The 25,883-nt window shown below is 46.1% G+C and overlaps 1 protein-coding gene and 1 pseudogene across 2 annotated transcripts in view; one reads left to right on the top strand and one right to left on the bottom strand.

Moving 5' to 3' along the window:
• Nucleotides 1-4,423: 4,423 nt before the first annotated feature.
• The window catches only part of Kdm4a (lysine demethylase 4A), a 48,865-nt gene continuing 27,405 nt past the window's right edge, over nucleotides 4,424-25,883 (top strand). Inside the window, exons 1-11 of one of the 2 annotated variants that reach the window (XM_027399024.2) lie at nucleotides 4,424-4,578; nucleotides 7,169-7,341; nucleotides 8,971-9,146; nucleotides 13,964-14,078; nucleotides 15,333-15,526; nucleotides 18,505-18,554; nucleotides 19,617-19,720; nucleotides 20,031-20,168; nucleotides 22,421-22,656; nucleotides 23,149-23,348; nucleotides 25,247-25,617. In XM_027399024.2, the coding sequence (XP_027254825.1) occupies nucleotides 7,204-7,341; nucleotides 8,971-9,146; nucleotides 13,964-14,078; nucleotides 15,333-15,526; nucleotides 18,505-18,554; nucleotides 19,617-19,720; nucleotides 20,031-20,168; nucleotides 22,421-22,656; nucleotides 23,149-23,348; nucleotides 25,247-25,617 (1,722 nt within the window). In that variant the 5' untranslated portion in view covers nucleotides 4,424-4,578; nucleotides 7,169-7,203. Of the gene's footprint in view, nucleotides 4,579-4,780; nucleotides 4,868-7,168; nucleotides 7,342-8,970; nucleotides 9,147-13,963; nucleotides 14,079-15,332; nucleotides 15,527-18,504; nucleotides 18,555-19,616; nucleotides 19,721-20,030; nucleotides 20,169-22,420; nucleotides 22,657-23,148; nucleotides 23,349-25,246; nucleotides 25,618-25,883 lie in introns of those variants that run through there. The other variant, XM_027399023.2, reaches the window with a different exon arrangement.
• Nucleotides 20,892-20,999, bottom strand: LOC113833911 (annotated as a pseudogene).

The following is a 25,883-nucleotide window of genomic DNA, read 5'->3' on the forward strand; positions in this document are numbered from 1 at the left end:
TCAACCAAATATGACATATCAAGTTGCAGTACTCCCCTCCTATTAAGGCTGGACTAGGCAACCCAGCATGAAGAAACAGAGACAGCCCATGCTCCCCCACTGTTAGAGGTCCCACAGGAAGATCAAGCTATGTAACTTAATATATATGTAGAGGGCCTAGGTCAGTCCCATGCAGGCTCTCTGGTTGTTGGTTCAGCCTCTGTGAGCCCCTATGAGCCCAGTGTAGTTGATTCTGTGGGTTTTTTTTAATAGTGTCCTTGACCCCTCTGGCTCCTACAATCCTTCCTCTGGGTTTTCCACAGGACTCCCCAAGCTCCACGTAATGTTTGGTTGTGGGTCTCTACATCTGTTTCCTTCAGTCGGTATTCACCTAACTTTTAATTATTTAATTAAGTAACTAATTAAGACAGTGTCTCACTATGTTGTCCTGGCTAGCTTGGAACTGGATATGTAGAGCAGGTTGGCCTCTATTTGCCTGCCTTTACCTCCCATGACCCCTCCCCCTCTTCTTTAGACTAGGTCTCACTATGTAGTCCTGGCTTGCTTGGAATTCACAGAGCTCTGCTTGCCTCTGCCTCATAAGTCTCCCGGCTGCTGGCTGGACTTAAAGGTGTGCTAAGATAACATTTATTTATTTATTTATTATGTGTTCTGTGAGTGCGTGCATGCCACTCTGCACGTGTGAAAGTGAAAGGGCAGCTTGCCGGAATTGGCTCTCTTACTGTCTTGGTCCCAGCAATTGAACTCAGGTCTTCAGGCTTGTCACCAATTCACTTTAAAAAAAAAGATTTTGTTTTATGAATATGAGTGTTTTCTTTCATGTGTATATGTGCTCTTAACGGCTAAGCACCCCTCCCCCAAGCTTTTGCTATTGGGATCCACTAAGTCACTCACTCAGGTTGGCCCTAAAATCACTGTAGCCAATGATCTTGAACTTGTGATCCTCCTGCCTCAGCATCTCCAATAGGTCAAAACTAAAGTAGAAAAGAGAGCAAGCATATAGTGGTGGCCTGGGAGGACGTCACTGACATTTTATCATGGAGCTGGGCGGGGGAGGGGGGGAGGGGGAGAGCAAGTCACACACCAGGGAATAGAGAACTGGAGGAGACGGCTGGGGGAGGAGACATTGGGAGGGGGGAAGGGTTATCCTAGTCTCCTTAAGGGACTTGGCTTTTCTCCAAAAAGAGCTGGGATGTCTTTTGATGGCTTGAAGAAGAGAAACATGATCTAATAATCACTCCGTCTGCTGTGGTGAGGAGACTGCAAGAGGCCAGGGCAGAAGTAGACACTTAAGAGGTTCCTGCAGTTACCCTGCTCAAGTTATAGATGGTGGGACCAGGGTACAGTAGAGGTCAAGGGAAATGCTCCCTTCTTGGATGTATTTTAGATGTAAATCAGAACCAAGTCCATGTTAATGTCAAAGCACAATTCCTAAAATAAATTGATACACTGAAACCTCATCCATATCCAAAACTCACATGCTTCAAGAGACTCCATAAAGAAGATGAAAAAGACAAGGCACAGAATCAGAGACAATATTTATAAAGTCTACATTCAGTAAAGAATTTGAATCTAGAATATGCAAAGAATTCTTGCAACTCAATAACAATTCAAACAACCCAATTCAAAATCAGACAAAAGATTTGAATGATGCCCCCATGTATATATGAACACAGCTAATAGGCACATAAAAGATGCTTTACTTCATTAGTCATCAGGAAAATGCAAATCATGACCACAACATGATACTACTTCAAGCCTACTAGAATGGTTGTAATCAGAAAGACAAACAATACCAAATGTTGGCAAGGGTGTGCAGAAATGGGAATCCTCATATATTGTTAATGGGGAATGAACATTTTTGAAAACAGCTTTTTCAGTTTCTTTAAAAGATAAACACAAATTTCCTATACAACCCAGCAATTATTCCACTCTAGTTATCTACCCAAGAGAAATGCAAACAGACATTCACACAAAGGCTTGTGCATAAATGTTCATAGCAGCCCTATTCATAACAGCCCCAAAGTGGAGACAATCCAGATGTCAATCAATACCACAATGGGATGCTATTCAACAGCAGAAAGGAAGGAAACACTGATGCAAGTACAACATGGGTGACTCTCCAAAAGACATTATGCTCAGTGAAAGAAGCCAGACACAAAGGACCAACTGAACACTGTATGGCTCTATTTACAGGAAACAACTAGAAGAGGCAAATCTACACAGGGGCTTGTTCCCTCAGCTGGGGTGGGAGCTCAGATCAGTTGTAAATAGGCACTAGAAATGATGGAGGCGTTTACTGAAGGGATAAAAATGCTCCAAAATTAGACAAAGTATTTTGGTAATTATATTTTTAAGGTTTATCATTTTAAATTATGTTTATGCATGCATGCACTGTGTGTGTGTGGGGGGGGGCATGTGCATGGGAGTGCAGTTGCTAGTGGAAGCTATAGCCTTCCAAGCTGGAATTACAGGTAGTTGTGAGCCACCAGACTGGGGTGCTGGGAACTGAACTCTTCGGTCCATCTGCCAGAGAAGTATATGCTCCTAACCACTGAACCATCTCTCTAGTCCCAGGCAGTAGGAGCAGAAGAATCTTACATTTAAGAATTCAAGGCATGGCGTTCCTAGCACACACCTTTAATCCCAGCACTTGGGAGGAGAAGGCAGTCAGATCTATCTGAGTTTGAGGGCAGCCTGGTCTACAAAGTGCCAGAACTGGCTCCAAAACTACACAGAGAAACCTTGTCTGGAAATATGTCGTGTCTGTCCTCCCCAGTCCCCCCACCACTCGCAAAAAAAAAGTCCTTTTCTTTTCTTTTGTGTGTGTGTGTGGGGGGGCGGAGAGTTTGAGACAGGATTTCTCTGTGGCTTTGGAGGCTGTCCTGGAACTAGCTCTTGTAGATCAGGTCAGTCTTGAACTCAGAGATCCACCTGCTTCTGCCTCCCAAGTGCTGGGATTAAAGGCATGCACCACCACTGACTGTCCTTGTTTGGTTTTTCAAGACAGGGTATTTTGTTTGTTTTGTTTTTCCAGACAGGAACTCACTCTGTAGACCAGGCTGGCCTCAAACTCACAGTGATCCTCCCGAGTGCTGGGATTAAAGGTGTGTCCCACCACCGTCCGGCCTCTAACTTTTTTTAAACAATTTATTTTCACCAAGTATGTATCCAGTTCATTGACCCATAGCATTCTATGTAGTATCTACTTTTAGTTAACATTGGTAAACTCTTGCCATTTCAACTCCTGAATTTCTTCTTGTTGAAAATTCAGGCATGGGTGCCGGGCGGTTGTGGCGCACAACTTTAATCCCAGCACTTGCCAGGCAGAGCAGAGGTATCCCTGTGAGTTCCAGGACAGCCAGGGTCCCACACAAAGAAACCCTGTCTTGAAAAATTAACACAAAATTATATTCAGTGTGTGTCCTAAGTAGGAGGACAGCTTGTGAACTTGTGGATGTTGATTCTCTCCCAGTCTTAAAGCTTATGCCTTGTCTGTCCTGCAACTCGCTCTGTAGACCAGGCTGGCCTCAAACTCAGAGATCCGCCTGCCTCTGCCTCCCCAGTGCTGGGATTAAAGGTGTGCGCCACAACTGCCTGTCGAGAGGTTGGTTTTGAAAGCAGTTCAGGCACAATACAACTTGTCCAATGCTATTGGGAATTTTGTTCATGTGAGTTCTCTTCCTTATTTGATCTACAAAGGTGTTCTGTTAACATATCTTTCCTCTTCGTCTTTGGCAATCTGGGAACTCTAATATATTGAAGTCCGCAGCCTCTCAGGAACTGCTCCTAATGACTTCTAGGGATTCCCTTCGCCCTCCTAAAATGTCTCTAATGATTCCTAGAATCACTCTTTTTGCCCCAGATCTGCTAATAACCCCTTGCTCAAGGGGAGCTGCTTTTTAAGAACCCCAGAGATACCATCCTCCAGGTCCTGTTCTAATGACCCTCAAGGGCTCCTCCTCTTGGAGCAACTCCCCCGCCTTGCCGGCTGGCTTCTGAGAACGCAGGACTTTTAGAACTGAGAGTCCTGGACAAACTCGGATAGGCTGGTCACGTTCTCGGGATTCCTTGACTTTTGAAACTTTCCCGGAGGTCCTCCATCGCCTTTACATCTTAGGCAAAGGGGTTACTCCAAGAAAACATCCTATAATCACCTGCTCACCCTTCCTCTTTTACCGGCCGGCCCATTTTGGGGTGCTCGCCTCTTTCCACCCTGATTAGCTATGGAGGTCTGAGTCAGCTTCTTATTGGCGAACTCCGGATCCAGCTCAGATGCTCAGTGGCCGCAGTCCCGAGAGGTTCAGCGTTTTCTCCTGGCAACAGCCCAGAGCCGGCTCTCATAGGCTAAATGAACTCAGAGTCCCAGACGCTGAGCAGCAGTAGTGAATACTCATTGGCTGGGTAAGGGCTTAAAGTCACCCTCGGATTGGTTGACTATGGGGTTTTGCGAGGCTGCGCAGAGTCTGACTTTAAAGGAGGCGGAGCTTTCTCTTTCGCCCTCAAGAAAGACAGTGGGACCGGCGAGTGGCGACAGCAGAAGCGGAGCCTGAGCCCTGCCAGGGCTTTAGGCTTCAGGTGAGAGCCATGGGCCTTTGGATCCCTTTGGGTTTGATGCTGCCACAACCGTGATCACAATCTCCGGTGGGGGAGGGTGGCGGGGTGGGTCTTTCTCTGCTAAGTGATCGACATGTCTCTTAACCAATAGAAAAGGGAGTTCCTAAAGTGAGTTCTGTGATTGGTCCTTTCCAATCTCTAGTGACCAATGGACGTCGGGAGAGGGGGGCGGGCCCACTGGGCCTTATTTTCTTCTTCCTGCGGCCGGGCCTCCCTTGCCTAGGCGGTGGGGCCGGGAGGGGCTGTGTGTGTAAGTGTGAGGTGTGGGGACACTGGGAACCTGGGCTGCTTTGGGATGGATGCCGCGGGGGTGGCTGCGGGGGCGGAGAGTGTGGGAGTTTCAGGTCACTGTTTGCAACAGCTGCCTTTATGGAGTGCTTAAGTACCAGGCCTAGCGTTTAGGTTTTGCTTGCATCATCTGAGTTGTTAATATCGATCTGCAATTTGGGATCCCCATTTTGCAGGTGGAGAAACTGAGGCTCATCCAGCCTACTCACACAGCCAAGGTCATGTAGTTAAATAGTGGCAGAGACCGGGTCAGTATTCGGAGTTTTCACTCTAGAACCCTGGACTCTTGCTTTGTTGCTGAATGCGGGTGGGAAGGTGTTTCGGACCAGATTTCCCCTAGGGAATATATTGCAGAAAGGGAATCCTAGGGTTAAAGAAACGGGACGATCCACTGAAGTGAGCAGAGGAAATGAGTTATTCAGCAGTTATTGAGTGCCTACTTTGTGGCATGCATTGTTCTGGGTTCTGGGCACACAAAGATAAATCGGGCCAGAGGCGAACGAAGCACCATTATGCCCCCCCGTTGAAGCCCAGGGGAAGGGGCCCAGTTTGGTATTTATATTTTTGTAAAATTTTCAAAAGTAGAATATTTTGAAGTTTTTCTTTTAGAGGGAAAACTCCCAGGTTAAGTAGGCGTCAGGTTCCCGACCACACTTGAATATTCTGTTGCAAAGTTCAGGTGGCTATTAGGGGTGAGGTAGCAGAAGGTGGTGAAAAGTGCCTCAGGGAGGGGACTGTGGGGCACATTTCCGGGTATGTAAAACAGGGATAACAGTATTCCAGTCATGCAAAGTTCATGAAAAACACCTAACTAGAACTACCCTAAAGAGTTTCTGTGGCATTGTCTGCTATCTTGGATGGTTTTACTCCATGCTGGAAGGTTGTAGGTAGTTTCCTTCCATATAGCAGGAGTATCAGTGGTTTGGGAGAAGCAAAATTCTTGGGCTGTGGGTGAGGACATACTAGTTTTGCTTCTAAACGGGCTTTTTAGTGTGCATTGTCTTTTTCCAGTTGTGGTAATACTTTATTTTACCAACAGTGGGAGTAGGATCTGCCTGCTTATTTGAGGTCCTTATCCAAAAATAATTATGTATTTTCCCTCTGCAGTTAGGAAGTTTGCCCTGTATTGCCTGCTCGTTGTCTGTTTAAATTTTGTCTTGTGAATTCTGGTTTCAGTGCAGTTGAGCCAAGCTTGACTTCATTGAATACTGCTGAAACTGTTTTGATGTAGATAGAACAATTTCACTGTAGTGTTTTATATGTATGGGTTTTTTTGTTTTGTTGGTCCCCCCCCCCCCCAGACAGGGTTTCTCTGTGGCTTTGGAGGCTGTCCTGGAACTAGCTCTTGTAGGACCAGGCTGGTGTCGAACTCATAGAGATCCGCCTGCCTCTGCCTCCCGAGTGCTGGGATTAAGGAGTATGGGTTTTTTTGTTTTGTTTTTCCTTTGAGACAGGGTTTCTGTTCCCCTCCCCCACCAAAGGTGTATGCAATCACCACGCTGACTGTAGTATTTTAAACTCATAGCATACTGTGTGTCAAGGTACTTTTTAGCCCTGAAACTTTATAACCTGCACCCAAGTTACTTTTCAGATATTTAAAATCTTATAAAGCTGTACCCTAGAAAAAAAGAACCAATATGAAGCTTTTTAGATCATGTTGAAGTTTGCTTATAATGAAGGGATTACTGCCAGGGTGTTGAAGCCGCCATGGTCTACAAATGGAGTTCAGGACAGCCAGAGATACATAAATAAGGGAGTAACTTGAAGCAGTCAGGGTAGAATTAAAAGGTAGGTAGGTCAGCTGTATTTTCACATAGGACCAATAACTAAGTGATAGTTTCTTTTTTAGCTGAAATGGTGTCTATGTATCAAGTGAGATCTGTATATGTACAGTTTGATACATCAGGTTTTTGTTTTGTTTTGGTTTTTGCTTTTCTGAGAGAGGGTTTCTCTGGGGAGCCTCGGCTATCCTGGAACTCACTCTGTAGACCAGGCTCAGAGATCCACCTGCCTTTGCCTCCTGAATGTTGGGATTAAAGGGGTGTGCCACAACATCCTGACATATCTGTTGTTTTGTTTTTTGCTTGACAAAATACCTTGTAGAGATTGGCTTCCAAACTCTAGATCTTGCCCCCTCCCTCATGCTGGGATTACAGGCTTCTAGTCACCTTTTGGCTGTCTCCCATTCTTTCTAACCAGTTCATGTAAATAACTATCCTAGAGGCGGTTTCCTTGTTTAATTTTGTTCCCTTAACTACTTCAGATTTTTATCCAAATCAACATTAAGAAAAGGAAAAAATGGCTTCTGAATCGGAAACCTTGAATCCCAGTGCTCGGATAATGACCTTTTACCCCACCATGGAAGAGTTCCGGAACTTCAGCAGATACATTGCCTACATAGAATCCCAAGGAGCTCATCGGGCTGGGCTAGCCAAGGTAAGGAGCTGGACAGCTAACCTGTTTAGGCATCCATTACAAGAGCATTTCTGGTCTTTGTAATTGGAAATTAGTTTCTGATCTGCACTCATTTTCTCTCTGTGTATTGAATCAATGTTGTCCCTCCCCGTCCTCCCACCCAACCTCATCCTTTCACACAGACTGTTGCAGTCATTTTTTTGGGTTCCTAAAGATGAAATATACTGTGTGTGTGTGTGTGTGTGTGTGTGTGTGTGTGTGTGTGTGTGTGTCTGTGTGTGTATATATATATTTTTTCCTAAATGAAAACTTGAACTGAGTTGTACTGAGAGTTAGGGTGTGCTATTCCTTGCTAAGGTCAGTGTGCACAGTGCACGATTAGGGTGATGGGGCAGGAAAGGGAACAGCCATTGTCTCCAGGCCTGGCCTCGTGCTTCAGGACTCTTGTGGGGGCTAGGTGCTTTCTAGGATTTTACCTAGTACCAGTTGTTTCCCCACCTATCTCTCATCGTGCACTTGATAGAATTTGGTTTCCCATGGCTACTTTCTTCAAGGGAGAGAAGGCACTGGCCAGACCCCAAGAGTATCCTGGCCCTTGTAGTTTGGAATTGGTTTCTAGTTTGTACTTCCTGTCTCCCTGTGTACTGAATTAGGGTTATCTTTTCCATCCCTAGTCAAATTAGCCCTTCATATATTCAGTCACAGTCAAGGTTGTCTGTGTACCCCACAGTAAGGACACTGTATTTATTTTTTTGGGGGGTGACGGGGTTTGGAGACAGGGTTTCTCTGTTACTTTGGAGGCTGCCCTGGAAGTTGCTCTGTAGACCAGGCTGGTTTTGAATTCACAGAGATCCGCCTGTCTCTGACTCCCGACTGCTGGGATTAAAGGTGTGCACCACCACACCCAGCCCCTTAGGGCTGTTTTTCCAGCCCTTACTTTTTGATATGGAAAAAAGAAAAAGAAAAAACTCTACAGAAAAAAACAAGGACTTTGAGTTACAAAGCTAAGGACTAGTCTTGGACCTTGTGTCTTCTCTGAAACTCCTGAAAGCTGTCTTGACTCTAGTGCAAATGGCTCTTTTGAGGTTCAAAGAGTTGTTAGGACTTGCAGGGCCCACGGTGTAGCTTTTAACACATCTGGGGGAGGGAGTTTAATAAATGTACATACTTCCTAGATTTTATATAAAAGCTGTATTTTTTATGATACATATCCATTTTTCTTTCATAAAACTCATGTTAACTACTGTTTTCTTGGTTGAGACAGGGTCTTACTGGTAGCATAGGCTAGCTTAGAGTGGGCTAGGTAGTTATGCTGGTCTCAAACAGGAGACAGCCTGAAGTACTACACTGACCGACATCTGCCAGCACACCTGTTTATGTGGCTTTGTTTGCTAAAGAGTGCTAGGCTGTTCAAGAATCAACTCTTCAACCTGATAAGGTGTCTAGGTTTACAAGTAATGTTTTGCTTAGGTCACTGAGCTAGATTATAGGATGATCAGTGTGAGCTTGACAGTGTGACTTCCTGGGTTTGGAGGAACATAGGTAAGTCAGAGTTACTTTCTGGTGAAATGGGTGTCTAGTTTGAATGGTGTCTTGCTAGATTCTGGCTTGTTAGATTCTCACCTGCCTCCATGTCTGTGTTCCCTGTAGGTCGTTCCTCCCAAAGAATGGAAGCCACGAACATCCTATGATGACATTGATGACCTCGTCATCCCTGCACCCATCCAGCAGCTGGTGACTGGTCAGTCTGGACTCTTCACTCAGTATAACATACAGAAAAAAGCCATGACTGTTCGAGAATTCCGCAAGATCGCCAATAGTGATAAGTGAGTGGGAATACCCTTTTTGGTTTTTCCATTTTGTTCTGCTTTGTGTTTGAGACACATTTTGCTGTGTAGTTAGCCTAGCCTGGCCTCATCCTCCAAGCGCAGCAGTTGTAGGCATATGCTTTAGGCTCAGCAAATAAAAATAACCCCCCCATCTTAACATCTAGGCCTAGTATTGCTTCTTTAAAAAAAAAAATTAAACTTTATTTAATTTTGAGACAGGGTCTCACTTTGTAGCCCTGGCTAACCTGAAACTGGTTATGTAAAACAGGCTGGCTTTGAATTCAAAGAGATCCTCCTGCTGCTGACTCCAAGCCTTAGGATTAAAGGCACACACCTTATTTTATTTATGGGTAAATATGTGTAAGTGTATGCATGCCATACATGAATACAGATCTCAGACAACTTTCAGGAGTCAGTTCTCTCCTTCCACCTTTCCATGGGTTATGGGAATCGAACTCAGATAGTCAGGCTTGTCAAAAAGTACTTTTGCCCACTGAGCCATCTCTCTGGTCCTGGGATTGCTTCTTTATAGCTGTATTACTGAAGAACACTTATTTGGTTCAGGCATTAGTTTCCCTTTCTGTTCTTTTGTTTATTTGTTTGTTTGTTTTGAGACTGTTTTGAAATTCTCTCTGTAGCCCAGGCTGGCCTCAAACTCACAGACTTCTGAGTGCTGGGATTAAAGGCGTGCTCCACCACTGCCCAGCGGTCCATGTTCTTTTAATTAATTTATTGTGGGAGTATGTGAGCATGCATGCTGTGGCACTTGTGTGGAAATCAGAAGAACAGCAGTGAGAGTCACAGACCCATTCTGCCATGTGGGTCCCAGGGATCAAACTCAGGTCATCAAGCTTGGAGGTAGTCACTTTATCCACTGAAACATCTTGCTGGCCCTTGTTCTTTTTTTTTTTTAAGATTTATTTATTATGTGTACAGTGTTCTGTCTGCATGTATGCCTGCAGGCCAGAGGAGGGTATCAAATCTCATTACAGATGGCTGTGAGCCACCATGTGGTTGCTGGGAATTGAACTCCGGACCTTTGGAAGAACAAGCAGTGCTCTTAACCACTGAGCCATCTCTCCAGCCCCCGCCCTTGTTCTTATATAAAGTGGTTCTGCTGTTTTCTCATCACTAGCAGTAAATTTTCTTTTTAATTTTTATTTTAGTGTGCAGGTATTTTGTCTGCATGAATGTCTGTGTATCACTTGCATGCCTCATGCCTACAGAGGTCAGAAGTGCATGTTGAATTCCCTGGAACTGGAGTTACAGAGGTTTAAGGCACCATTCAGGTGCTGGAATTGGCTCTATGTCCTCTGCAAGAACAAGTGTTCTTAACCACTGAACCATTTCTCCCCTCCCAGTACTTTTTTAAAGCCAGGCATGGTAGCACACACCTCCTAATGCCAGCCTGGTCTACAAAGTGATTTCAGGACAGCCAGGGCTGTTATACAGAGAAACCTTGTCTCAAAACCGGGCCCCCAAAAACCAAAACAAGATTCATTTTATTGTACCAGCATGGTGGTACATGCCTTTAATAATGCCATTTGGGAGGCAGACTCAAGCAGATCTCTGGGTTTCAGGTCCCACTGGTCTATACAGCAAGTTCAGGCCAGCCAGAGTTATGTATCTCACTCATCTAAAAAAAAAAAAAAGAAAGAAAGAAATTATCTTATTTTTGTGTGTTTCTGTATGTGTTTATGTGTACTCCATATAGCTACCCTTTCTGTGAAACTGAAGAATCAGGCAGTTGGAGGCCACCCATTGTGGGTACTGGGAACTGAACTCAAGTCTCCAGCAAGATCAGTGAGCGCTCTTAACTGCTGAGCCATCTTTTGCCTCAGTTGTAGTAGGGTTTTTGGTTTGTTTGTTTTTTAATTAAAACATTTTTGTTAGTGCTGAAGATGGAGCCCAAGGCTTCTTACACAGACACATCATCTAAAGTTCCAGCCCCAGCAGTGTGGTGTGTTTTTGACTCTGGGAAATTGCATAGTTGTAGAGGAGAAAGTTGGAGGTGAGGCAAAAGGAACTTTTTCTGGATATATCCATTTCACCTTCTTGTTGGGAAGTGGCTTTGGTCATTTCCATTCCCCTTCTGTCTGTCATGTGCAACCAGCACTGTGTCCCCACTGCTGGATAATACCCACACAGAAAATGTGAGTGAATAATTACCACGCTGGTTACTGTTCGCTAGCCCTCCTCAACTCCTCTTGCTGTATTTTCTTCCCATTGTCTTTGCTTACTCTGCTGTTTGCAAGCATTCTTTTTGCCTTGGCTGCTTTTAAGATTCAGCTCTCGAGCCAGGCGTTGGTGGCGCACGCCTTTAATCCCAGCACTCGGGAGGCAGAGGCAGGTGGATCTCTGTGAGTTCGAGACTAGCCTGGTCTACAAGAGCTAGCTAGTTCCAGGACAGCCTCCAAAGCCACAGAGAAACCCTGTCTCCAAAAACAAAAACAAAAACAAACAAACAAAAAAAGATTCAGCTCTCAGTCTCACTCACGCTCCCAGAGATGAGTTCTGTTACGGGTATTGCACTCTGTTCTAAGTATCTTCCCTGAGCATCTCACTTGCCTCTTTGCTCAAGCCTGAGGACCCATGGGGATCCCTTCCTTCCTTTCCCTTTCTTCATTCCCCAGTCTTGCTGGCCTTGAAAAGTCTGACAGTTAGAGCTGCACCTTCACTGAGCAAGGACAGTTTTAAGTCTTGAGTTTTCCATCTTCACACCTGGGTACCTTATCATTGCCCTCCCTCCCACCCCAGGTGTCTTTGACTCTTCGCTTTTTCATCTTGGGTTTGTTGAAAACTCTTAAAACATCTACATCGCTGGCCAGCTTTTTGGCTAGTGGGTGAATTTAGGCAAAAGTCTGAAGAATTGTGTGGTGCCATGGACGGAAGTCTGAGTCATCCCTCATGCCCACTCTCAGCTGTGCCCTGGGCCAAGCTTACCTGCTTCTTTCCACACAGGGTCCATCAAGACTTCATGTTCCTCTCTGTCATCTCTTTTTTTAAAAAAAAAAAACAAAACCAAAAAACTTGGATGTGTGTGTATGTGTGTGTTTGTGTTGCCTGCTGTACGTGTGTGTACCACATGCATGTCTGGTCCCTCGGAGGCCAGAAGAGGACATCAGAATGCTTGGGACTCGAGTTCCACCTAGTGTGGGCCATCATGTGGGTGCTGGGAATCTAATCCGGGTCCTAAAAGAGTAGCCAGTGCTCTTAATTGCTGAGCCATGTCTCCAGCCTCTTGTCATCTCTGCTTGTCATTACATGTCAGTTTTTCTTTTCTTCATGTAATTTTTATTGTTAAATTACCCAGCTTATCACCTTCACCCCAGTGTGCTTTAAACAAAAATTTTTAAAAATTTTATCTACTTTTTTATGTGTGTTGCTAGGGCCTCAAGCAAGCTTTTACCACTGAGCTACATTCTCACCCTCCACCCTGTTGGCTCTAATTTCTATTGTTGCTAAGTATTTTTCCTAGAATACTGTGTTTAGTCCCTTTGATTATCTGTTAGACTCTGGGAGGATAATGGAAATACAGCAGTGACTATTGAGCTATTAGGAGCAGTTTCCTTGCCATCAGTGTAGACACACTGGTGTTGTTCCATGGCCTCTACTGTCTACGTCCTGGAGGGTTTGGCGTGTGGGTGTGGCTGGAATTGTGTCTTTGGTTTTTGTGTTTGTAAGCCCTTGTAAGTTCCCACGTCACTCTAGAATCTGCAGGGTGTGACAGCCTCTCCAGAGAGGTGAGGATATTATGTTCCTAAGGGAAGTGGGTTCACATCTGTGCCTGTGACCTTCCCCCAGCTTCTTCCTGTTCCTGGCCTCCAGAGGGAGATGCTGTGTATTAGACTGGCCTGGAATAGACTGTAACCCAGGTAACCCAGGCTGGCGTTGACTCGTGTGGTGATTCTATCTGATCTCCTGAGTGTGTAGATGGGACCGTGTTATGGCTTAGAAGGCCAAGATTGTTTGCTTGTTTGTTTTGTAAAGCAGAGCAAATACAGATCTATTAAAGAAAAGGGAAGAAAACAACTTCAGAGAGGTTCAAAGGAAGGGATATTTTTTAAGTTCTAATCTTTTTATTTTATTTGTAAGGGTATTTGCCTGTATGTTTGTTTGCATACTAAGTACTAGCCCAGGCCAGAAGAGGGTGTCAGATCCCCTGGAACTGGAATTACGGATGGTTGTGAGTCACAGCCATCTCTTCAGCCCCTGTTTTGTTTCTCTGAGACAGTGTCTTACGTAGCAGAGGATGACCTCATTCTGATTCTTTGCGTACCTCCCGCATGCTGGGGTTGCAGGCATGTACGACCATGCCTGGTTTGAACCAGAGCTTTATGCATGCTAGGGAAACACTGTTATCTACTGAGCTACATTCCCAGCCTTGCATGTTGTTCTTTTGAAATGTTTACTTGTCCCTGAAATAGTGTATGGCTCATAATACCTAATAAACTTATTCTCCTGTTGTCTTAGTTACCTTTCTGTTGCTGTAATAAAAGCACAGTGATCAAGGCAACTTATAAAAGAAGTGCTTAATTGGGCTTATGGTTTCAGAGGGCTAGAGTCTGTGATGATGGAGCAAAGGCATGGTGGCAGGACAGCTGGTAGTGCACACCTCAGATGGCAAGAGGGGTCAGAGCACACTGGGGGATCGACAGGCTTGTGAAGCTCTCAAGCTGTCCCTTAAGGACACACCTCCTCCAGTAAGGCCACACTTCCTAATCCTTCCCAGTTCTACCAACTGAGGACCGAGTATTCGAACATGGTTTTGTGGGACCTGTAAATGACTAACATCTGTATTTTATCTTTGGAAGGTACTGTACCCCACGATATAGTGAATTTGAAGAACTTGAGCGTAAATACTGGAAAAACCTCACGTTCAACCCTCCCATCTATGGTGCAGATGTGAATGGTACGCTCTATGAAAAGGTGAGGCCACTAAGAACCCTACAGTTTTTGCCTGGCGCACAGTAGGTTCTTTGCCAGGCACACAGTAGGTGCTTGAAAGCTGGTGAATGGGCATATGAACAGACCAGTTCTCTTCCACCGACTCGTGGTCCTCTCTTCCTTGTTGCAGTTCTGCATGTGACTGAATTTTGTGTCTCCCACACTGCATATGAATTGGGTGCTGTGGTGTTCTTTTCAGGGCTTGTGCATAGTCTGTGGGTGGTAGGTGATGAGCTCTTGAAAGGGTGGGGGAGAGGGAGCAGTGTGGTTTCTGCAGGAAGAGGCTCTGACTAATCAGATGGAAGGGTGGGGATTGAAGAGGAGAAGTGTATTTGGATTTCAGAGCTCTTCCCAGTGAGATTCTGTAACAGCTATTTTAACTGCTTTTACTGGCTTGGCATGTAGTGCTTTTTTGGGCTAGCAAATTGCCTTACTATGGTAGAAGGGTGAATATTTGTGTCTGGTTATGGTAAATAAAAAAACCTATAATTTCAGGGACTTTTCAGGGACTATCAGATTGACTTTAATACTAAGTTTGTTGATGTCAGTTTGGATGCTTGGGAGTCACATGTGAAAGGTGACAGGATGGTGAGGGACAGGTCCAGAAAGAAGTGGGTGTCAAGGTCCACATGGAAGGACACCTGGTGGAGTGGAGGGTGGAGAAGGTGATGGCTGTAAGTCCCTGAGGTGGAGGTAGAACAGCAGGGCGCAGCATTCCAGAACCTGCCTGGGTTCTGAGATGACCATGAGAACTTAGGGAAAGAATGTGGTCAGGGGATTCAATTCCAGAGTCAATTCTCTCTTTACACCGTGGGTTCTGAGCGTGGAACTCAGGCCATCAGGGTTGATAGCTATTTTACTGGCCCTTTCTTAATTATTTTTAAATTTTACTTTGTATTTTTTCAACCTTTTTATTTTCTAATTTTACCTACATACCTTCCATCTGTCCGTGTGTCCATCACCGCCCCCTCCCCCCCTTTTTTTTTCTGACAGGGTCTCACTGTGTAGACCTGGCTGCCTAGAACTTGCTATGTAGACCAGACTGGTCTTGAACTTATAAAGATCCACCTGCCTCTGATTCTTGAATACAGGGATTAAAGATGTGCACTTACATGCTTGCCTATTTATTTATTTTGAATGCGGTGGTTTTGATATGCCACATTTTAGTCAGTAGTGAGAGGTCACCCAAGACCCCTGCATTTAAGTGTGTGTCCTGAGCTTCTATTTCCTTGGTAGCATGTTGATGAGTGGAATATTGGCCGGCTGAAGACCATCCTGGATCTGGTGGAGAAGGAGAGTGGGATCACCATTGAGGGGGTGAACACCCCATACCTGTACTTCGGCATGTGGAAGACATCGTTTGCCTGGCATACGGAAGACATGGACTTGTACAGCATCAACTACCTGCACTTCGGAGAGCCAAAGTCTTGGTAAAGTCAGCCTGTAATTAATTAGCACCACACTTCCGTCAGCATGGGGCTTCTGAATTTCATATGCATGGGAAGTCTGGATTCTGGGTACCAGCTTTGGGGTGGAGCTGGCATTCTTTGGGGGAGCTTAGGTAGCAAGTCCTGTTTTTGTTCTTTGTTGTTTTGTTGTTCGGGACAGGGTCTCAACCCTGTGGCCCAGGTGGACCTTAAACTTGAGATAGTTCTGCTTCAGCTTCAGCTGGAATGAATATGTACTTGCCTCCATGCATGGCTGAACAGAGGGGTTTAGAGAACAGAGTGTTTAAATATGTATGGAACCATGCTTCATAGGCTGGTGGAGTTACTTACTCCATGGGGCTGTTCCAGGCTTGCTGATGCTTTCCGATTCCCTCTTCTCATTGGTCTGAGGCTTTTTTAGTTTTTTGCTTTTTGAGACATGGTTTCTTTGTGTAGCCCTGGTTGTCCTGGAACTCTGTAGATTAGGCTGGCCTCGAACTCATCCCACCTGCTTCTGTAGTGATAAATCTTTCTGCCAACTGCCTGAGCCCCACTGCCATGTGGGCGCCCAAAATAACACTTATATTAGTTATATTAGTTCCAATGTTGCTGACCCATGACTAGGATTTCTTATCTGCTATCTCTGTCTTAAGTATCAGCCATAACTATTAATCTATATATTTTATAAAGATTCTGATTGAGGACCCGGGCAGCATGCGTACTCTCTTGTTAGGATCACATGGTGGCTCCCAGAGAAGAGAGGAGGAGGAAGAGAGGGATTTCCTGCTTGTTCCTGCTTATATTCTGAGTCTGCCTGCTATGTCACTTCCTGCCTGGATCACAAGACTTCTCTTTACTACATTTCCTAGAATCTTCCTCGACTCCTAGTCCTGCCTAACTTGCTTCCCTAATGGCCAGTGGTACTTTATATTTATCAACCAATAAGACAAACATACATACAGAAGGACCTCCCCCATCATGCTTCTGCTCCCAGGGGCTGGGATCTAAGGCCTACACTGTTGTGCCTAGTTCCTGGAGCATTTATCAAATTTACTCTTCATATGTTAGGAAGATTTCTTTGCTTACGGAAAAGTGATTTAGAAAAGTGATTTAGTGTGCAGCAATGCAGCTATGCTGAACATGTTCCCGTTCCACATGTCAGGGGAAACAGTTCGAGTACTGCCCTATCTCTCGCTCTTGGCCTTTAGTGGAGGCTCTGCCTGTGACAGCAGAGAGCAGCAGATGTGAGGCACTTGGCCCACAGATAGGAGGCTGGTCAGGACACACCAGGAAGCAGAAAAGTGACAGGGTGGTGAAGGAAAGGCTAAGGAAGAACACGCAGATGGGCTGAGTACAAGTGGCGGCTTTAGAAGGTGAGAATAGGCCTGGGACCTGGAAAGGAGGAGGCAGAGCTGGATGGAATGGGAGCGGTGGTAGACAGGGAGGAGGGGAGAAGGGTAACTGCCCAGGCTTGAACTGCCAGTGCACAGCTTTGATTGACAGAGGGCACGCGTGCTTAGAAGTCCATGGTGCTGCATCCAGGGGACAGTCCTGGGTCAGTGCTGCCTTCCAGTGCCAGGACGCATCTGTGTCCCACCGTTCTGAACTGAAATAGTCTTCAGTACAAATTGTGAAGGTTAAAATAAGGTAACAGAATAGGAAGTTCAGCAGTTTTGTAGAAGTTGTGTGTGTGTGTGTGTGTGTGTGTGTGTGTGTGTGTGTGTGTGTGTTTGGTTTTTCAAGACAGGGTTTCTCTGTATTGCTTTAGGAGGCTGTCCTGGAACTAGCTCTTGTAGATCAGGCTGGCCTCGAACTCAGAGATCTGCCTGCTTCTGCCTTCTGAGTGCCGGGAGTTTTAAATAGTCTTAGGTAGTTTTATTTCCTTTGTTTTTCCACAAAGAGCAGCTCCGGTGACACCACATTGCATGGAGGAGTAATTAGTCATTGGGTGATGAGTGTATGGTAGAAACATGGGCTCATCTGCAGTACAGGGCCACGGCCTTGGTCGCCATGTTTCCCATTCCCCCAGCCTCTCCATCAGGCCTTTCCAGGAGCATTGTGAAAACCCTCACAGTGATGTAATGGCCCTTCCCCAACATCCATGAAACACTTTTATTATGGAGTACTTTAGGAAGGAAGGAGACGTAGTGTTCTGTGAGTTCTTGTTTTGTTTTTTTTTTCCCAAGACAGGGTTTCTCTGTGGCTTTGGAGGCTGTCCTGGAACTAGCTCTTGTAGACCAGGCTAGTCTCGAACTCACAGAGATCCACCTGCCTCTGCCTCCCGAGTGCTGGAGGTGTGCACCACCACTGCCCGGCTGTTCTGTGAGTTCTTATCCAGTGCATGTCTTGTTAATTGAACATAGAAGATATAAATTCATCCTTCTGTTTGGGCTCTCTACTCTTTTGTCTTAAAGTCGGACACCTCATTTCCATAGATTGTTTTTTTAGTGTCCCCAGTATAACTCAAGCTGGCCTTGAATTCTTTATCTTCCTATCTCAGCCTTTTAGTTTTGCTTTGCTCAAGGTGTTCTGAGGAAAAATACATTTTAAGCTCTGTATGGTGGAACACACCTTTAATCCCAGTACTAGGGAGGCAGAGACTGGCAGATCTCTGAATTTGAGGCTAGCCTGGTCTACATATTGAGTTCCAGGCAAGGCAGGACTACATAGTGAGATTCTGTCTCAACCCCTTCCCCCCTAAAAATATCTGTAGCTGGCACATAGTGATTATATATATATTTATGGGTTGTAGGACCATATTCCAGTACACGTATTTGATGTGTAAGTCAGTACATGCATGTGATGTGTTACAGTCAGGTTGGGGGATTTGGCATACCCATCACCTCAGACATTGGTGGTTTCTTTGACCTGGGAGGCCTCAGGATCCTATCTGTTCCTCCAAGGTGTTTGTGAATGAGCGCAGGTCCCTCACCTCTTCCTGTTGTCCTCTGCTGGTGTCTGATGTTGCCATGTGATTACAGGTACTCTGTTCCACCTGAGCATGGGAAACGCCTGGAACGTCTTGCCAAAGGTACTGTATCCCCTCCGGAAACAGGGTCAGCCTTTTCCAGTCTAACTCCCTGCCTTGAAATGTCCATTCTCTGTGGTCAGATGACCTGTGACCTTTTACAGGCCTGCAGGTGGGGTGGATGCATGAGCTCAGCTGCTAGATTGCACACCTTAGTGGAACAGGCCCAGTCTGAGGCTTTCTTAGTCTGTGGAGGTCTTGGTCCTTTTTCTACTCTCTGCTGCCAGCACTCCAAACCTCAAGTCACCAGGAAGTGACTTGCTCAGATTCTCCTCCCCAAGTTCCAAATGTGAAAGCCCAAATTGAGTTACTGTTTAGATGTAGGGGTGTGTGGAGGTGGGGGGGGGGGCAGAGGGAGGGAGAGAAAGAGAGAGGAGAGAGAGAGATCCTGAGTAGATCAAACTGTCTATGTGGTATGCTCCCTTTTGAAAGGCTGGGGGTGCAGTCTTGGTCTTCAGGGCCTGGAGAAGGTCGTAAGTAGTTCTCAGCTCTGTAAGAACAAAGGCAGCTTGAGTGTCTGAGCGCTGCCAGACTGATTACCCAGGTAACCACCACCTGGGAGAGCTGGCAGCTCTCCAGAGGTCTCTGTGTAGAACTGGAGCGGCATTGGCACCCCTCCCTCCCTCTCTCTCTTTTTTGGGGCTAGGCATGGTGTCTGATACCTTTAATCCTAGTAAAGGCAGACAGATCTCTTCGAGTCCCTGGCTACACAGTGACAACCCCCCCCTTTTTTTTTGTTTACTATAATTTTAATTTATGTGCTTGAGTGTGTTGTGTGTCTGTGTTTGTGAGTACCATTTGTGGAAGTCAGAAGAGGGTGTTGGTTGCTTTGAAGCTGGAGTTCTAGGTGCTTGTGAGCTGCCTATCATGAGTGCTGGTAACAAAACTTGGTACTCTGTAAGAGCAGTAAATGCTCTTAACTGCTGAGCTGTCCCTCCAGTGCTCTTAGCATCACTCTGGTGACTGTCCTTGTCATTCCTGAGATATGCAAATGTGAAGTGACTTCAGGATCCCCAAGCTTGGGCAGAGCCTCCTATTAACACAGACCTCCATCCTTTCACACAGGCTTTTTCCCAGGAAGTGCTCAAAGCTGTGAGGCCTTTCTCCGCCACAAGATGACCCTGATTTCCCCATTAATGCTGAAGAAGTATGGCATTCCCTTTGACAAGGTGACTGCCCGTGGTCCTCACAAAAGCAGTGGGCGTAGCTTTGCTCAGTCTGTGGTTCCTATCTCTGGGGTGGAGGTTGATAATGGGTGGCTCATGTTCTCTCCTGCTGCTGAGGGCAGGGCAGCAGCTTCCACACAGGGCAATAATTGGGAAGAATGGGTAGTTGGGATCTTAGCATGCATGTAATTCAAGACCTGGCAGTTTTGACTTATCCTTAGTTGATCAGCTAAGTGGTGGCCAAGAGACACTCAGGAGCCCAGCTCTATCCTCTGCCATGTGTGGCAGCTGCTTTCAATCCACTTTTGTTCAGGTGACCCAGGAAGCGGGAGAGTTTATGATCACTTTCCCATATGGTTATCATGCTGGCTTCAACCACGGCTTCAACTGTGCTGAATCCACTAACTTTGCTACCCGTCGATGGATTGAGTACGGCAAGCAAGCTGTGCTGGTAAGCCCACTTGGTTTCTTCTGTAACACGATTGGCAAAAGTGTCTGATTGAGGAACTTCTTGTCTGAACATGTTTTCTTTTTTTTGGACTGTTGGAATCTGGAACAGTTGCTGAGGATGTGAGGAAGTGCCAGCATTGTGTGTCCATAAAAGCTCGTTTTTTTTTGTTGTTGTTGTTGTCTCTTACTCTATAGCCCTGAAACTCCCATTGTAGCCCAGGCTAGCTTCAAACTCAAGGCAGTGTTGGATTATAGGTGCATGTCACCATTTATGGCTTTTTTTTTAATTTAAAAAATGATATTTTTTAGCAGGCTGGATGGGCATTTATTATTGAACATGATTTGGTGGGGTGTAAGACAGTACAGTGTATAACCCCAGGAGTGTAGGGCCTTCCACTTGTCCAGGGGACCATGACTGGGGATGTATTTGACCCTTAGCTATCATGGATGAGTGGCTTCTCAGCCACCATGTCTTCAAATTAACCCACATTAAACTTGGTGAAGCCCCACTTCGTTAAGATACAGATCTTCTGGTGGCCAGGAAACTTGGACCTGACTTTAGGCAGGGCTTCAATCATGTGTTCCTTATTCTGCAGCTTGGTGAAATGGATAGGGAAACCTGGCCAATATGAAGCCTGGCCACTGTGCCCTGAGGCTTCCCAAAGGTACCCAGCGTACCTATCAAGAGTCTACATTGGGGACAACATTGAATTAAGAAAACATGAATAGACTCCCAAGGTCCTATAGGGAAACCCATTTAGGAACCACTTCCAAGGAGGCTGCTATTTGCAACCACTGCATACCATGATCTGGTTACCTTAATTAGCTGAAGGTTTTCACTCTACAAGCATGTGAATGTGTGTGTGTGTTGTTAACTGTTAATATCCTAGGGTATTTGCATGTTAAACAAGTGTTTACCGATAAGCTATATCCTCAGCCATTTTTGTTGTTGTTTTTTTAAAGACAGGGTCTTTGTTTTTTTTGTTTTTTGTTTTTTGTTTTTTTGAGACAGGGTTTCTCTGTGACTTTGGAGGCTGTCCTGGATCTTCCTCTTGTAGACCAGGGTGGTCTCGTAAAGACAGGGTCTTTTCGGGCAGCACTTGGGAGGCAGAGGCAGGCCGATCTCTGTGAGGCCAGCCTGGTCTACAGAGAAACCCTGTATTTGGAAAAAAAAAAAAAGACAGGGTCTCACTACACCAGGTTGCCCTTGAACTCACAGGAGATCTTCCTGCCTCTGCCTTTAATGTTATGATCAAAGACATATACCACCACTCCCAGCCTCAGCCCCCCCCTTAAGTTTTATTTGGGGGGAGCTAGAGGGATGGCTCAGTGTTTGAAAGCCAGAGGACTGGGTTCAAGTCCCAGTACCCACATGGAAGTTCACTACTGTCCGTCACCCCAACTTCAGGAGTTCTAACACCTTCACACAGATACACATGCAGGCAAAACACCAAAGCACACAGAAGATAAATAAATAGATAAAAAGTTGTGATTCTCCTGCCTAAGCCTCCCAGACAGCTTGCACTTCTTGGATGCACCACTACTGAGTTAGATTTCTCTCTTGCACAGCCCTTAGGGGTTTGCTTTATTATAGACCAGCAGTGGGACCTAGACTGTTGGCCCAAAATAGCAAACTTTCCTGTTTGGTCCCAGCTTGGGTAGATGTTCATTGGTAGGTGGCTGGCTGTTCACCACTGGGGAAATGTGTACAGGTTTTGTCTCTACCCATCTCCTTTGACCTATTCGGTTTGGTTGTTTGACCCTAGTGCTATGCATTTGATTTTTGTTTTCCTGTTAGCTTGAATTTGAAGGCTCTGCAGGACAATGAGCCCTCAGCCTGGGAACCAAAACATTAGCATTGGCTAAAATTGGCCTATTAAATTTGGAATATTATTGTACAAATAATGGATTTCAAATCTTGTCTCTTTTTTGAGACAGGATTTCACTATATAGCCCTGTTTGTTCTGGAACTCACTACATAGACCAGGCTGGCTTCAAACTCAGAGATCCACCTGCCTGTGCCTCCTGAGTGCTAGGATTAAAAGCATTCGTTATTATACCCTGCTTTATCATGTCATTTTTATATCTGTTAAAAACATACTTGGTCATATCCCTTCCATTGCCTGCTCTTGTGTTCCACCCCCAGCAGTGTGGTTTTAAGCCTTCTAATGCTTTAGTCTACTTAGAAGGCAGGAGTGGGACATGGAGAGGTGGAGCTGACAAGGTGTTCTCACTGTTTCTCTCCTGTGGCAGTGCTCCTGCAGAAAAGATATGGTGAAGATCTCCATGGATGTGTTTGTGAGGAGGTTCCAGCCTGAGCGCTACAAACTGTGGAAAGCTGGGAAGGACAGCACTGTTATCGACCATACTCTGCCCACACCAGAGGCTGCTGAGTTTCTGAAGGACAGTGGACTACCCCCAAGAGCTGGGAATGAGGAGTGCCCAGAAGAGGACATGGAAGGGGTCGAGGAGGGAGATGTGAAGAGAAGGTACTGGGCAGGCTTGTGGGCTTGGCCTTGGGGGAAGGAGGTGACAGCCACAGTTTGAAAGTTGTGTTGTTTGTACTACATGCAGGCTGGTCTTGGAAAAGGCTTTGGAAGCCATGCACTGGTGATGCCAGCACTTCCTTGTGGTTCTTGCTAAGGAATGAGGGTAGTGAGCCTGTGCTGGGCCCAGAGTCAGTTTTCCTTAGCATCACCTAAGTATTTTTTGAAAGAAACATGGTGGTAGGAGCTAGACACCAGCTCAGGGGGAGTGGCATCTGGCTTCATCAGGGTCTGGGCCAGAGGCTCTGTGCACATAGGTGAAAGATCCTGCATGCCCCGTCTCAGTCCTCATAGTAGATGTCCAAGGTGGACAGCAGTATCTGTACTCTTCAGACGATGGAATGGGCTTTGCTTTGGGTTGTGTGTTGGCATGTGTGAATGCGTTTGGGGAAAAGGGTGTACAGATGGGTTCTTAGGTTTCCCTTCCTCTTGCAGCCTTGCCAAGCACCGAATAGGGACAAAACGACACCGAGTCTGTCTTGAAATACCACAGGAAGTGAGCCAGAGTGAACTCTTCCCCAAGGAAGAGCTGAATTCTGGACAGTATGAGCTGACAGAGTGCCAGGCCACCCTCGCCCCAGTGAGGCCCACCCACAGCTCTGTGCAGCAAGTCGAGGATGGCCTTCCCTTCCCAGGTGAGCTGACAGTGCTGGTATGTCCACAGCCCTGACACCTGTCTGTTGTGGGGTCGATGTTGTATTGAGTTGCAGAGTCAGAAGAAACAAATGTGAGTCTGGTTTGTGAGCAGACCTGTACTGGAATGTGAGAACCATTTTCCCTGGGGACATGCAGGGCAGGCCAGACACAGAGGGAAAGGCTCAGGGAAACACCAAAGACCGAAGACTTCCATGGAAGTGATTTTAGTAATATGAGGTGGGCAGATGTCCCGCAAGGAGCCAGCCAGCCCTGGTGATGGGAAGTACTGTCTGGAGCCCTGGGTGCTTCCCTCTAAATTTAATATTGGGTTGGGAAGGGTAGTTGCAGAGTATGGCCAGGTTGGATAAGAGGGATGAGATGTTGTAGGGTGCTGCCATTTTACTTACTTTATTTTTTGAAACTTTAGTTATTGGGACAGGTAATCACAGAACTTAGGCAGGGGCAGGTGGATCTCTGAGAGTTTGAAACCAGCCTGGACTACCTAGTGAGAATCTGTCTCCATCCGAAAAGGAGAAGGAAAAACAATAATGGAGTGTAGTTTGCATGTGTGTGCATGCTTGCACCACAGAGGAAAACTTGGTGGGGTGTGTTCTCCTTTCACCTTTATCTGAGTTCCCTGCTGAGCCATCTCACTGGCTCTTATTTTATTATTTATTCATTTTTATTTGAGATGGGCTCTATGTATCCCTGGCTATCTTGGAACTCTCTGTAGCCCACAAGATCTGTCTCAGCCTCCTTTTTTTTTTTTTTTTTTAAAAAGATTTATTTATTTATTATGTACACAGTGCTCTGTCTGCAGGTATGTCTGCAAGCCAGAAGAGGGCACCAGATTTCATTACAGATGGTTGTGAGCCACCATGTGGTTGTTGGGACTGGGAATTGAACTCAAGACCTTTGGAAGAGCAGGCAGTGCTCTTAACCACTGAGCCATCTCTCCAGCCCCTGTCTCAGCCTCTTAAGTGCTGGTATTAAAGGCATGTACCACCACACTTGGCTTATTGATTTTGAAGGAAGGTCTCAACTGTGTAGCCTAGCCTAGCTTTGAACTGAAGATCCCCAACCCTTGGCTCCTGAGTGTTGAGGTGATAGGCATGTGCCACTGAGCTTGGTTTGTTTTTAGTAATTGTTTTGCTCTGTTCCCTGACTGGTATTCGACTGGGCTTTTCTCCTGCCTCTCAAATACTGGGATTATTCTAGACAAACACCACCATGCCCAGCTTAAGAGTCTTAATTAAATATAACTGTATATGTTGGAGGAGTACAGTGTCTTTACCAAATCAGGTGCCTGCCACTGTAGCATTTGTTCACTTGGAGGCTGGAGGACTCACAAGTGTCGTAAGAAACACGGTTTTGGAGCACTCAGATAGGCACCAAGTCTAAATTTCTTAGGGACAGGCTTATTTTGGGCTTGAAGAAATCTGCTTACTCTATGCCAAGGTTTGTCTGATGGCACTGTTTCTATGCTGAGGTACATGATGGCTAGAGAGCACTGTGTTACATGCTGAGGTATGTCTGATGGCTAGGGAGCACTGTGTTACATGCTGAGGTATGTCTGATGGCTAGAGAGCACTGTGGACTTGTGCTTTGTAGAATTTCTTTTGACTTCAGCAGCTGGGCTGCTGCTGTGCACAGGCCTGTGAGGAACAGCAGCAGCCACTTGCTCGTAACCCTGTCATGTGTGAGTTGTGCTACCTTATGCCCAGGACTTGGATTGAAGCCCCTAAGAAGAAATGGTAGGACCCTCACACAGCAAGGAGAGGAAGAAGTTGGGGGCCCTGGTGCTGAGCACTGAGTCTTGATCACACAGTGGCCAGGTTGCCATCCTGCTTCCAACAAGGAAACTGGCTCTGTCTGATATTATGCACCTGTGTTTCAGATTACTCTGACCCCACTGAAGTCAAATTTGAAGAACTGAAGAATGTCAAACTAGAAGAGGAGGATGAGGAGGACGATCCCGAAGCAGCCGCCTTGGACCTTTCTGTGAATCCTGCATCCGTAGGAGGACGCATTGTCTTCTCAGGTTCCAAAAAGAAATCCTCTTCCAGCCTGGGCTCCAGTTCATCCCAGGATTCAGTTTCTTCAGATTCTGAAACCAGCGAATCTGTCTCTTGTCAAGGCCAGGAGAAAACAGGAGCTCTCACTGTGCACAGCTATGCCAGAGGGGATGGCAGGGCCGCCACAGGAGAGCCTAGTGTGAAGAAGAAGCGCAGTGCTCCCCGAAGCATCAGTGAGCAGGAACTGGCAGAGGTACAGGCTCTGCAGTGGTGTGGGAGGCCACTGCCCTGCAAGGCAGCTTGTGACAGAGGCGGCCTGTGAGGGTGAAGGTGCTGCAGGTGTGTGGGAGGGCAGGAGAGAGGCTCCCTCTGTCTCATCTTGCATCTACTACCTGCAGTGGTTGTGTCAGAATGCCAGGTGACAGTCCCCGTCTTCCTCTTTCTCTGTGTGTGACTGTTGATCCAGAGGACCGCATCTCAGCAGTGGCATCAGGGACAGAGCAGTGTAAATCCTAAGCT

This window comes from Cricetulus griseus, chromosome 2 (assembly GCF_003668045.3).
Source record: "Cricetulus griseus strain 17A/GY chromosome 2, alternate assembly CriGri-PICRH-1.0, whole genome shotgun sequence".
In the NCBI taxonomy this organism is placed as follows: Eukaryota; Metazoa; Chordata; class Mammalia; order Rodentia; family Cricetidae; genus Cricetulus; species Cricetulus griseus.